This window comes from Bufo gargarizans, chromosome 3, assembly GCF_014858855.1.
Source record: "Bufo gargarizans isolate SCDJY-AF-19 chromosome 3, ASM1485885v1, whole genome shotgun sequence".
In the NCBI taxonomy this organism is placed as follows: domain Eukaryota; kingdom Metazoa; phylum Chordata; class Amphibia; order Anura; family Bufonidae; genus Bufo; species Bufo gargarizans.
In genome coordinates this window covers 563,550,784-563,563,734 of record NC_058082.1, presented here as the reverse complement: position 1 = coordinate 563,563,734, position 12,951 = coordinate 563,550,784, and the positions used below count along the sequence as shown (strand labels likewise).

Genomic DNA, 12,951 nt, shown 5'->3' with positions numbered 1-12,951 from the left:
TTCCTTCCCACTCCCAAAAGGAGATGCATCGCAACCCACCCCAAAGATTGTAAACCCCCACAAACTTCTTGATTCGCCACATTCCTGTAACAGATCTCTAAACTAAGACCTTCCCCCCTCCTCCTGGTCATCCCCGCCAAAACTGCCCATATATTATTCCGATCAAGCCAGTCTACCACAAGATCCGCTGTTAAAGATTATCCGCAATTTAGCCGGATAGACAAATGAGTACTTAATGTCCTTTTTCTGGTGACATTTTTTAATTTCCATGTAACTACCGCATTTTTCGCCCTATAAGGTTTTTAAGGAGGAAAATAAGAAAAGAAAAAATGTTTAACCAAAAGGTGTGCTTTTGGTGGGTTTTGAACTAATGGTGGTTTGTGGATGGCACTATTATGGGGGGATCTATGGCTGACACTGTTATGGGGGGATCTGTGGATGGCACTGTTATGGGGGGATCTGTGGCTGACACTGTTATGGGGGGATCTGTGGCTGACACTGTTATGGGGGATCTGTGGCTGACACTGTTATGGGGGGATCTGTGGATGGCACTGTTATGGGGGCGATCTGTGGATGGCACTGTTATGGGGGCATCTGTGGATGGCACTGTTATGGGGCATCTGTGGATGGCACTGTTATGGGGGCATCTGTGGATGGCACTGTTATGGGGGCATCTGTGGATGGCACTGTTATGGGGGCATCTGTGGATGGCACTGTTATGGGGCATCTGTGGATGGCACTGTTATGGGGGCATCTGTGGGTGGCACTGTTATGGGGGCATCTGTGGGTGGCACTGTTATGGGGGCATCTGTGGGTGGCACTGTTATGGGGGCATCTGTGGATGGCACTGTTATGGGGGATCTGTGGATGACACATATAGCATCTTGTGCCATGTGTCATCCACAGACACCCCCATAACAGTGTCCCTGTGTAGTGTGAATGACCCCCAATACAGAGGGTGGGGGCCAGCGTCTAGTTTTGTAATGACAGCGGGGCCTGGTGCAGTCACTGTATTCTATTGCACCGGGCCCCGCTCACTGTAGTAATCCTATTTATAACTGTAGGCATTGTTTAACTATAATAATCTTCAATACAATCCAATAATCTTCACTTACTAACGTCCGTATCAGGCAGGAGGCCGGGCGGGCACTGGCAGCATAACTCACTACGTCACGCGCCCGCGCCGCCTACTTCATTCATAAAGTGGGCGGAGCAGGCGCATGACGTAGTGAATTACGCTGTCAGTGACCGCCCGCCCGGCCTCCTGCCTGATACGGACGTTAGTAAGTGAAGATTAATGGATTGTATTGAAGATTATTATAGTTAAACAATGCCTACAGTTATAGATAGGATTACTACAGTTAGCGGGGCCCAGTGCAATAGAATACAGTGACTGCACCGTGCCCCGCTGCCATTTAAAACTAGATGCCGGCCCCCAGCCCCTCCTCCCTCCCTACTGACACACCCGCCGACCGGTGTATCAGTGTAAACTGCAGCATTCGCCCCATAAGATGCACTGCCCCCTGGGGGGGGGGGGAAAGTGCGTCTTATAGGGCGAAAAATACGGTACGTCTTTTATCTTGGATATCCTTGGAAAAATTTGGAAAAAAGGACAATCTGTTTCCATAGGGGGCACTCCCTCCCCCTTCTCAAAATCATGTCCCTATCTCGTGAGACGAATATCTTGACCAAAGTATCCGAGGCTGCCTTCCAGGGATTGGTTTACCCCCTGGAACTCAATGTGCTCTTTCCACAAAAAATAATGGAGAAATGCTCCCTTTCAAACCTCTCCAAAATTAAATCTTTTATCATATCGCCAGGATTATCTCCCTCCATGCCTTTTGGTAAACCAATGTCACGGTGGGGAGTAGGGAAAAAACCCACCGTACAATGTCAAGAATAAAGGGGAAGACCATATGCAGCAACAGAGTCGGCAGGTAAGAATACCAGAAACACACTTACCTGCCGCAGCCACCACGACTGGAACACGTGCATAAGTACAGGTGCCCACACACCAAATAGGACACCGTACAAACAACACCACACACAGGTATCCAGCACTCCTGATACTGCCTGGGCCCCATACAGCAAGGTGCACGACAGCCCCAGGCAGCACTGCATACAAACTTATGGTTCACCCCTCCGGGAAACCAGCCCCCTCACGGAGGTAGACAAGTAAATGTCTACCATACATGCTGGATGACATCACCAAACATGGTACAACAAGCTAGACAAAACATCACACCACAAACCTAACCCCACACCAAACATACACCACATGTAAGGGAGGGAAGACATAGCTAGAGGACCCGGGATGACATCGCAGATGACATTGATGTCCTACAAGGTGGCCTTCAAGGACTGGACAGATAGAACACCCTGGACTGGAGCCGAGCTCCAGCACCAACAACAGCTGAAGTACAACCGACTCCAGCCATGAAGCCACAGGAGATAAAACCCAAGTGACCACACCCAGTCAGGGAGTTAACCCTTACTGCACCACACAGAGGGAGACTACAACTTAAAGGGGAAGTGCACACACCAGCCAACAAGCAACACGTTACAACCGGCAACAGCATGCGTGGCAACCATGTCACGGCGCACACAGCAAAAGGCGAGACACTGCCACAACATGCCATAACAGCAACACGTTGCCACGGGCAACTGCAAGCGTGGCAAAAGTGTCACGGTGCACACCAAAGGCCGTGAAAACCAATAATTCTCACATTGGATCCTCTCGATCTATCTTCTAATTCCACAACCTTTTTTTTTAAGGTATTGGCCTCCAATATCAGTGTGGGGATTTCAGTTTTAAGCATTTTGACCTCCTTCTCCAATACCCCCACAGTTCTTTCTATAGTTGTCACTCTGTCTCTTATCTTTGTAACATCATCTCTTATCAGGACCACATCAGACTGAATTAGTCCAAGCTGCATTGAAGCATCTTGTATTAATTCCCCATTTCGTTTTACCGCCATCAAGATTTCCTTTAATGAGGACGGTCCATCCTTTGTCAAATCATTTACTTCCTCTCTCTCAGCCCCCTCCCCCTGAAAATATCTAATACTCCTTCAGCACCAAATCCAACAGTTTTTTATATATATATATATATATATATATATATATATATATATATATATATATATTCAATTCTTCTACTCCTTTTTGTCCTGCTTTGGTAATTACATTTGAGGACTTCAAGAACTGATCAATTTTGGCAGATTCTAGTGGTTCTTGCCCCATTTTGGAGGATGAATATTCCGCTGATCTCCTATTTTGCTTGGGAGACATTTTTCTTCCCCTTTTCCCTTTTTCCCTTTTTTCCTTCCCCCTTTTTTCTTTTCTTTCTTTCCTTTCCTTTTTCTTTTTCTTTCCTCCCCTTTTCCTCCTTTTTTCCTCTCTTGATTTTCTTCTTACTTTACTTCTTTATTTTATCATTCTCTATTAAGGCCTACATAACAACCACGTCTTAGCAGTCTTGTTATAATGAGCGAGAGAAAAATAAAATAAAATTGTGACAAAAAAAAGCTACAACAGTTCATCCATAACAGGCCAACATGGAACCAATGTTAGATTCTGGGGAGGAGGGAAAACATATCACTGAAACGACAGTACTAACCACAGGAGGATCAGGGGAATAGTTTGCGAGATACAGGGAGATCGAGGAGATGGTTATGAGGAGCAGGGTGGAAGGTGGATTAAACATGGAAGCAGGGGAGAACACGAGGCAACATATATTCGTAGCTTCAAACCTGCACCAGGTACCGGCAGGGACTGAAAATCAGAGGAGCGGCAGAGAGAGGAGAAGTCGAAAGCAGTCAGAGGGGGTCGGTCACTTCATCAACCAATGAGGCAGCAAACAGGCGGCAGTTAATCAAAGGGGAACAGCACAGAAGGTATTCCGAGACTCCGGTCGGGTAAGGTGGAGAAGGCTCAGAGGTAGGCGTATACCGCAAATCAGGTAGAGCAGCTCATATCGTGAATAGTGCGGCGGGGAAGGACAGGAGGAGGGAGGAGCGATGCAGCAAACCTACGTCATTACTGAATATATTTATTCACTTAGCCTCCATAAGCTTATTCATTCTCAGATCTTTTGAATTCATGTTACATTACAGGTATACACATTATATTCTGTAGAACATACACCGAGTAGCTGATAACCATCTACCCTTGCATATAAAAAAGGAGGATCAGTGGGTGCTGATCTCACAGTCAGGTGACCACCAGCTTTCGCCTGCCCTGCTGTGCCACTGTGGGTCATTCCTATTCATAGGGTTGCACCACTGAGTTGAAATGCTGTGCCTCTCTGGGTTTCGCAGCCACTACGCCATTACCTTTCACATATTTCCTGATTCAGATTTCCTCAGCAGCTGTGGGCGTGCACTGTGCAAGAGTACAGTCCACGGCCATGGCATGGTTTGCATAGTTACAGTCCAAGTCCTTAATAGATTGTACCTTGTTGCCAGCATTCCCAACAAAAAATACTGGCCAAGTATACAGGGGCAAAAAGGGGGTGTGATTTGGGGTGTGGATTAATGCAAGTGTTTTTTTGTCACCGGTGGTTTGATCATACTTTGATTCAAACTTGAGATTTGCAGCATTTTTTTCAGTTGTTTTTAAAATAAAATTTAGCCTCATGTGTGATCAGGTGTAATGAATGACCTCTTACGTAGAAGCAAATAACCATAAAGCCAGGAAAAATCCATCTCCTCCACCTAAAGTGCATTCGGAAAGTTTTCAGACCCTTTCATCTTTTCAAAATTTTATTTTGTTGCGACCTTGCGCTTTAATCAAAAAAGTTCGTTTTCCCCCATTAATCTGCACTGAATACCCTAGAATGAGAACATTTTTGAAAATGTATTAAAAAGAAAAAAGTAATTGAAGCTGTGAGCGAAACGCGTTGAGATGCAACAGGGATCACATTACCTTATACTATGTAACTGCCTGGTCTGTATTATTTTTTTTTATATATAGCATGCACTTTATTAAATAATATATTTTCATGCCCTTATCTAATGGCACTTCCAGTCTGGGACTTCTTATAATGCAGTATTTCTAGTTTTATATTATTATGAATTCATATTGCTGGATTTTATTACTGCACTTCATGTATTTATTTCATTTACTTTATTTATCCTTATATATCTTTGAAACATTTATAGGGAACTATTAGCATAATTGTTTACACGGCACACAATATTATTTTTGTAAAATTATTTCAGTATAAATTATAATTACGTTAATTGATAATATTTAACCATGATATGCACTGCCATGGTCCCCGATATATGAATTTAATCTTGATTGAGATTTGGATTATTTTTTATCATAAATAAATAAAATAAATTTATTATATTTGAGTATTTATTTTATGATGAGATTTTTTTAGGGGTGCTTTAGTTTTATTTTGTAAATTCTTGGAGTAATAGGGCAATATCTAATATATAGGTGTTTATTATCCTTTAGGAAAATGCAGCTAGGTGTGGTTGTGGTATCTCCCTCAGCTTCAGGCTTTTTTTTTTTTATGGGAGTACCTCCTGTCCTGCTTACTAAGCGGACCCTCAGCAGTCCTTCCTGGCACTTCACATGGTTACTCCACACACGCTGGCACCAGATTCTGCTCTTTTTAACCACTCTCTTGCCTTCACCTCTCAGAGTATTGGCACTCAGAGTCAGCTCATCAGCATCAGGCTCTGCGTGGGCCGTCATCTTCTCCTCCTGCAAGTTACCACCATTTTCCCTAATCCCCAGCAACTCTGGCGGGATTTGGCAGGCCCACCAACCCTTTACAAAATAAGGGCTACAACTTTTAAAGGGAAACATGCGTTTTACATAGGGAGGAGATATGAGGTTGGCCCTTCGACAGGTTTAACAGCTTAGAAGTGCCTCATCCAAAGAAATAGACGCTAATGACAAGTGAATTCTCCAAAGTCACCTCCAAATGGGTTTATTTCTTTTGGCCCTTTCGGGCTCATTATAATGGGCCGATCCAACAATGTCTTAACAGTAAGTAATTGACTCCAAAGTCACTGGAAAATGGGGTTGTTTCATGGTGAACATTTGAGACCCATTAATGTTTGAAAGTGACCACCAGTGGACCTCTGATGGGCCACTATGACCCTGTACATTAGCGTTATATCCCTTACCCCACAGTACTGCTCCTCATTGAAGATCTGGGGAGGCAAAGGGATCCCGTTCTTGGGCTTTTTTCTCTCCCGGCACGTTGTCCCTCATCCATTGCCGGTTGTCATCATTACACGCGATATCTTTTTCTTCAAAGTCAATTCTGTTCGCTTCGAGAAATCCGACCACTTCTTGCTGTTTCTTTTTGATCTGAACATAAAACGACAGATTGATTTATTGTGGTAAGTTGACAACAAGGACTTACCTAATATTATATTTTTTTTATTAATTATTAGGGCTCATGCGGTCCGCAAAAAATACGGGTGACGTCCGTGTGCATTCCGTATTTTGCAGAACGGAACAGCTGGTCCCTAATAGAACAGTCCTATCCTTGTCCATAATGTGGACAATAATAGGACATAGTCTATTTTTTTTTTGCGCAACGGAAATACGGACATACGGAAACGGAATGCACATGGAGTAACTAGCCCCAGTGTTGACTTAACAGTGTGTAGAAGCCTTAGATGCCCCTATCAGTGCCTACAGGTATAGAGTCGGACATGGGGCCACGCCAGGTAACAGGGTAGCTATAGAGGGTGTTGGGAATGGCACTTCGGTCCTGGTGATTGCCGAGGCACTCGAATGTCACATGGTGGGGTGGGCAGATAGCCATAGACTGATCTCAGTATCATTGAGAGAACGTTTCATATATCTGATAAGAGCTTTCTGTTACCAGAGAAAAGTGCATTGTGGGAGTTCAGAGGACAGTGGCATGGTTAGAGCTTTGCTGCTAGGTCACATGACTGACAGCAGAGTGGGGATGACCTGCAGTCTGTTTCCAAGGGCAACCTATACAATTTTCAAAGAATTAATGGAGAAATACACAATATAATTTAAAATTGGCGAGATAAAAAAAAAGTCTAGTATTTGTGGGGATCATAAAGAGGCTGATGTGCGCTACTCAGGGCCACACCTCCAGTTGAAAGCAGTCAAGAGGGGTCAAGTACAGTTTTTAGAACAAATGGATCCCCCAAAATACCATATCACAATGGCAGTACTATGCAACTGTGTGGCCATACACAGTATATCGCATCTATAGGCATAATTGTGCGGATCACAGCCCCCTGTAAAAGATCGGGTGCTGCCAGGCAGCAGGGGGCAGTCATGTACACAGTTCTTAGTATATTCTAACTTGAAGCGTCCCCATCACTATGGGAACGCCTCTGTGTTAGAATATACTGTCGGATCTGAGTTTTCACAATGTGAAAACTTAGCTCTGAAAAAGCTGTATGCAGACGGATCTGCGGATCCGTCTGTGCTAAAGTAGCCTACGGACAGGATCACGGACGCGGATGGCAATCTTGTGTGCACTCCGTGTTTTTTCACGGACCCATTGACTTGAAATAGGACAGGTCTTATTTTTTTGACGGACAGGTCATATTTTTTTGATGGACAGGAAACATGGATCACGGACGCGGATGACAAACGGTGCATTTTCCGAGTTTTCAACGGACCCATTAAAAGTCAATGGGTCCGCAGAAAATCACGGAAAACGGAACAACGGACACGGATGCACGCAACGGTCGTGTGCATGAGGCCTTAGGCCTAGTTCACACGAAAGTATGGCTTTTATAGTTTTTTGTGGTCAGTTTTTCACGGATCCGTTGTTCCGTTTTTCAGTTCTGTTGTGTTTACGTTTCCGTTGCGTTTTTCCGTATGCCATGTACAGTATTCAGTAATTACATAGAAAAAATTGGGCTGGGCATAACATTTTCAATAGATGGTTCAGAAAAAACGGAACGGATACGGAAGACATACGGATGCATTTCCGTATGTGTTCCTTTTTTTTGCGGACCTATTGACTTGAATGGAGTCACGGAACGTGATTTGCGGGCAATAATAGGACATGTTCTATCTTTCAACGGAACGGAAAAACGGAAATACGGAAACGAAATGCCTACGGAGTACATTCCGTTTTTTTTTGCGGAACCATTGAAAGGAATGGTTCCGTATACGGACCGTATACAGACCACAAAAAAACGGCCCGTACACTCGCAAAAAAAGCGTTCGTGTGAACTAGGCCTTAAGCTAAGGACAAGACCTTTTGGTTTCTTCATACTGAGCTTCCTGTTTCAAAAACCAGTGCAAATGTACAATAGATACAAAAAGTGTCCACAGTAGCTGCTGGCCGAATGATTGTTCGTCCCTCAACTATTCTTCCCAACTTTTCCATAGACATGTCCCCTCACCTTGGCTGAGCATGCATGTGTTCTCACTGGGGAAAGGGTAGTAATTCGCTGCCAGAAATATCTGGTCAGCACACCCCAATACAGGTTAGGCCTCATGCACATGACAGTTGTTTTTCTCGGCCTCCATTTTTTTGCGGATAGGATGGGGACCCATTCATTTCAATGGGACAGCAAAAAAATGCTGATCCATTTGTGTTCCCCGTCCGTTGTCCATGTTTCCCTTCAGCAAAAAAAATTGTGCATGTCCTACTTTTTTCACATTTGCAGACAAGGATAGGCATTTATTACAAGGGATCTGTGGAAAAAAACGGATCCTCGTGTGCATGAGGCCTAAAACGCAGTGTCACCAAATCAGTGGGTTTGGCCAATTTTAGTCTGTGTGTATGAGCATCTAAACGGTGGACTTATGCTGGTGTTTTTGTGGTGTTTTTCATCCCTTTACGTTTTTAGTGGTGTTTTTTGCATCCAGATGTTAGCTGAAAGTCCACAGGATATATGAAAATGCACAAGAATTTTGTTTGTTTTTTACTACTGGAGTTTTTGTTAATTAGGTGTCTTTTTGGGGGATCTGGCATTTTTCTAAAACACAGCATGTTTAAGCTTTTTTTGTGGTGTTCTCTTGAAAATGCACCCGGTCGTTTAGAAAAAAAACACAGCAAAAAAAATACCATAAAAGCTGTTTGTGTAACTGTACTTTTACACTTGCGGCAGAGGATTCCGGCAGGCAGTTCCGTCGCAGAATCCGGCAATACGGACCCAAACTGATGGCATTTGTCATATCCTGATCCGTATGACAAAAGCATTGAAATGCCGGATCCGTCTCTCCAGTGTCATCTGGAAAAACGGATCCAGCATTTATTAGCAGACCGTAATGCCGGATCCGTTTTGCCGGAACACTCGGGGCCGGATCCGGCATTAATGCATTTCAATGGGAAAAAATGCCGGCATTCAGGCAAGTGTTCCAGAATTTTGGACGGAGATAAAACCGCAGCATGCTGCGGTATTATCTCCGTCCTGAAAAGTCAAAAAGACTCAATGCCGGAAAAGAATAACGCTAGTGTGAAAGTACCCTTATGGAAAAATACTCAAGGGGATTCTATGGCATTTTTTTTTACTGAGCAAAAAATGCCAAAGCAAATGTGTGTGTGTAGGGGGTCTGGAGGCCCCTACATACATGAATTTGCTCTGGCGTATTCCTCGTCGGAACAACTTATCGCTTTTTTGGTTCTTTCTTCTTCTTTGGTTTCAGTCTTTCTTAAAAACTTTGTGAGACACTTTTTTTATCAGCAATTTTTTTACCTATACAGAAAAAAAAACACCAGAAAAAACGCTAAAATCTTCATAATGCTGCATTTTTTAAAAAGAAGCCAGAGATTTAAAAAAAAAAGAGCCACCTAATTAACAAAAAAAAAAACTCTTGTGTGTCCTGCATTATATATTTCCCATAGACTTTCAGCTATCATCTGGAGCTGGTGTTTTTACCAGGTACAAAAAAACTCACCAAAAACCAGAAGTGCAAGAAAACGTAACAAAAGACACTAAATTGCACAAAAACGCCATTAAAAACCTATGTGTGAACCCACCCTAATGCAAGAAGAGCAGTAGTGAATGACCACAAAGTGCGGTCATGTCGCGGTTGTGACGCAGCTGTGGTCAAATACGGGGCTCTAAATAAACTAATGAGGACCGCGCTGCCTGTAATGGCCGTGCAATATTACGGGTGCCACATGGCCATTAAAAGTAATCTATCAGTACATACCTTGATATAAATCCAGCTGCTGTGGGAGATGTGCACAGAGTAGCTGAATGCAACCCGATTCGCCCCATGTTGATTTGTGGTGCCAATCCAGAGATATGAGCGATTTTATATTATGCTAATTAGACCCTTGGTGCAATGAGGGCGCTGCCATTGCACCGCATGCTCCAGTCAGTGTGTACGTCGGTTCACCGTGAGTGACAGGGCCAGGCAGTGTAAAGGTGATCTTGGTAGGCCCTGAAATCTCTCAGCAGTGCGCGAGCCTCTTTGATCGGTGCACGTGCTGTACAGTAAGGCTGGGTTCACACCTGAGCGTTTTACAGCGCGTTCCTACGCGCTGTAAAACGCTCAACAAGGAGAAACCAATGATTCCCTATGGGAATGGTTCACACTTGGGCGTTTTACAGCGCGTACGATCGCGCTGTAAAACGCCCGACGCTCCAAAAAGTACATGAGCGACTTTTGGGGTGTTTGTGGCCATAGGACACTGTAGTGAATCACACAAACGCGCGTCAAACGCGCGTTTACTATTACAAAAACGCGCATAAAAATGCGCGTCAAAAACGCGCGTAAAACGCGCGTTTGCGCAACGCTCAAGTGTGAACCCAGCCTAATGAAGCTCACCGAGAGGATGGAACCTGTACTGCGCATGCGTATACTGTATGTGCACTGATCAAAGTGACACTCGCAATGCCACAAGATTTCAGAGCCTGGAGAGATTTCCTTTATGGTGCCTGGCGATCATAGCGGAGAGGGAGCGTGGCTGGCGCATACACTGATTGGAGCTCCGGGTGCAACGGCAACACCCTCCTTGCACCGAGGGGCTAATTAGCATAATACCCAATTGCTCATATTTCTGGATTCTCACCAGGGAGCTACATGGGACATGTTGGGTTGGGTTCAGCTGCTCAGCGCACATCACCCACGGCAGCTGGATTTATGTACTGACAGATACTAACAAAGCGCTCCTTATTAGTTTAACGGGAGACAACTCAGGCCTATGCGGCCACGCGATACTCGTCCACTGAGTGGCCGCATCGCAACAGCAACATGACCACACCGTGTGGTTGTACATAAAATTGGTAGGGAAGAAGCTGCTACAGGTGATTTAGAGTGAAATTTACAGAGTGAAATTTACAAAAAAAATTATTCAGCTACATCCATTTCAGCTACATCCAGCGCGAAATCTCGCACGGTGCGTGATGACATCATACATCACCGTGCATGAGATTTTGCACGGGATCTTCAATCAAGATGGTCGTGACGGCCTCTTCGCACTCAAGTGGATGAGGCGAGTATGATTTTTTTTTCTCCCATTTTAGTGAAAATTGATTAGTTACCATGAAGCACAAGGAAATTCGGCTTCACGGCAAATCCAATTTTCCCTGAAATTCGGATCGAATTCCACTTCGGATACTTCGATTCACTCAACACCATTTATGACCAAACACTCAGGGGCTTCTGATCATTTTTATTGTTTTTGTAAAATATTCTAAGTTCTATAGCAATTCCTTCTGGTAAGAATTGGTTTTCCCCTTTCCTTCCGAACAAGTTGTCTGGAAGTTTCCAAGCATTCCTCCGATATCTCCGGCAGCTCCACGAGAACTGTCTTTGAGTCGTTGATACATACTAGGCTCAGATTCATCAGAGATCAGCTGTCAAGCAGGGATATATAAGGAAACAGCGGCCCTTCCCCCATGCAGCCTCCCTCCCTCTCCCTCGTTCTCTCACTTTCCTCAAAGACTCATTTACAACATTACATTACTCTACATTTTACACTAAATTCTGCAAAAATAAAACAACATACACGCGATCCGCTATGTAGCGAGAGACACGGGCCCATTATCCAGGACCTAGGGAGAACATGATCCCCCTGCGGATGATATTACACACAAGAGCAACTTGATCTGCAAACTCAAGTGACCAGAAGGCCAAGTTTCTGCAATGTACTTATTACTGTACATGCGTTTCCAAAGTTTTTATGAGTTTTATTGAGCGTTGGGGGATCTGATCTGAAAAAGTGCAGTGGTGTAAAGTTATTCTTTTTTATTTAATTTTTTTATGGGGTTGGGATTAAAAATAATCTAAACCCACTGATGTGACATAAATTCATTTTTTTATCATTACTGTACAATAAAATAAAAAAATACAATAAAAAAGAAACATTATCCAATCATTCCTGAAAATCTGGGAAAAAAAATATTTTCTTATTAAATTAAAAAGACATTATTATTTTATGGACAAAAATGTCAACAAAATCAAATGCGTCATTAGTTGCTTTTTTATTTTATTTTCCTGTTATACTCCTAAAATAATAAAAATGTGAAAAACTATTTCATTTATGCATTATTGTAGCATGAAATGCCTGTAGTCATTTATCGCTCTTTCTGCTTTTTATATGTTTAATCTTCACTTTAATTTCTTTATTTTTCTCAATCATTTACAATGTTATTACTTTATTAATGCTTATTTTCCAGTTTCTAATACATTTTTATACTGTTTTTGTTGTATATTATTCCCCATTAGAACTTTTTAGGTAAAGCTACACATAAAATATGAAACAAAATACCAACGCAAGGAAGCTTGGCAATGGTGGACGCACTTACCGCGGTTGATCCGGCAAGGGTGGCGACAAATACCTTGATGACCATTTTGTCTGCAGCTTTTTCAGACCCTGTTGATACGTAACAAGGATCCCGAGTGTCTTCCACAGACAGAATCCCAGTGCAGTGTGTGTAAACCTAACCCACCGCAGCCTGTGCACACTGCAACCTGATCATTGGCCTGGGGATATTTTGGGAGCGATTGGTTCTCACGGGGCAT

The 12,951-nt window shown here is 43.4% G+C and overlaps 1 protein-coding gene across 1 annotated transcript in view; it reads right to left on the bottom strand.

The window, feature by feature from the left end:
* The window catches only part of SH3BGR (SH3 domain binding glutamate rich protein), an 81,418-nt gene extending 68,467 nt beyond the window's left edge, over positions 1-12,951 (bottom strand). Inside the window, 3 exon segments of the mRNA XM_044287465.1 lie at positions 6,147-6,209; positions 6,211-6,333; positions 12,735-12,951. Of these exon segments, the coding sequence (XP_044143400.1) occupies positions 6,147-6,209; positions 6,211-6,333; positions 12,735-12,779 (231 nt within the window). The 5' untranslated portion in view covers positions 12,780-12,951.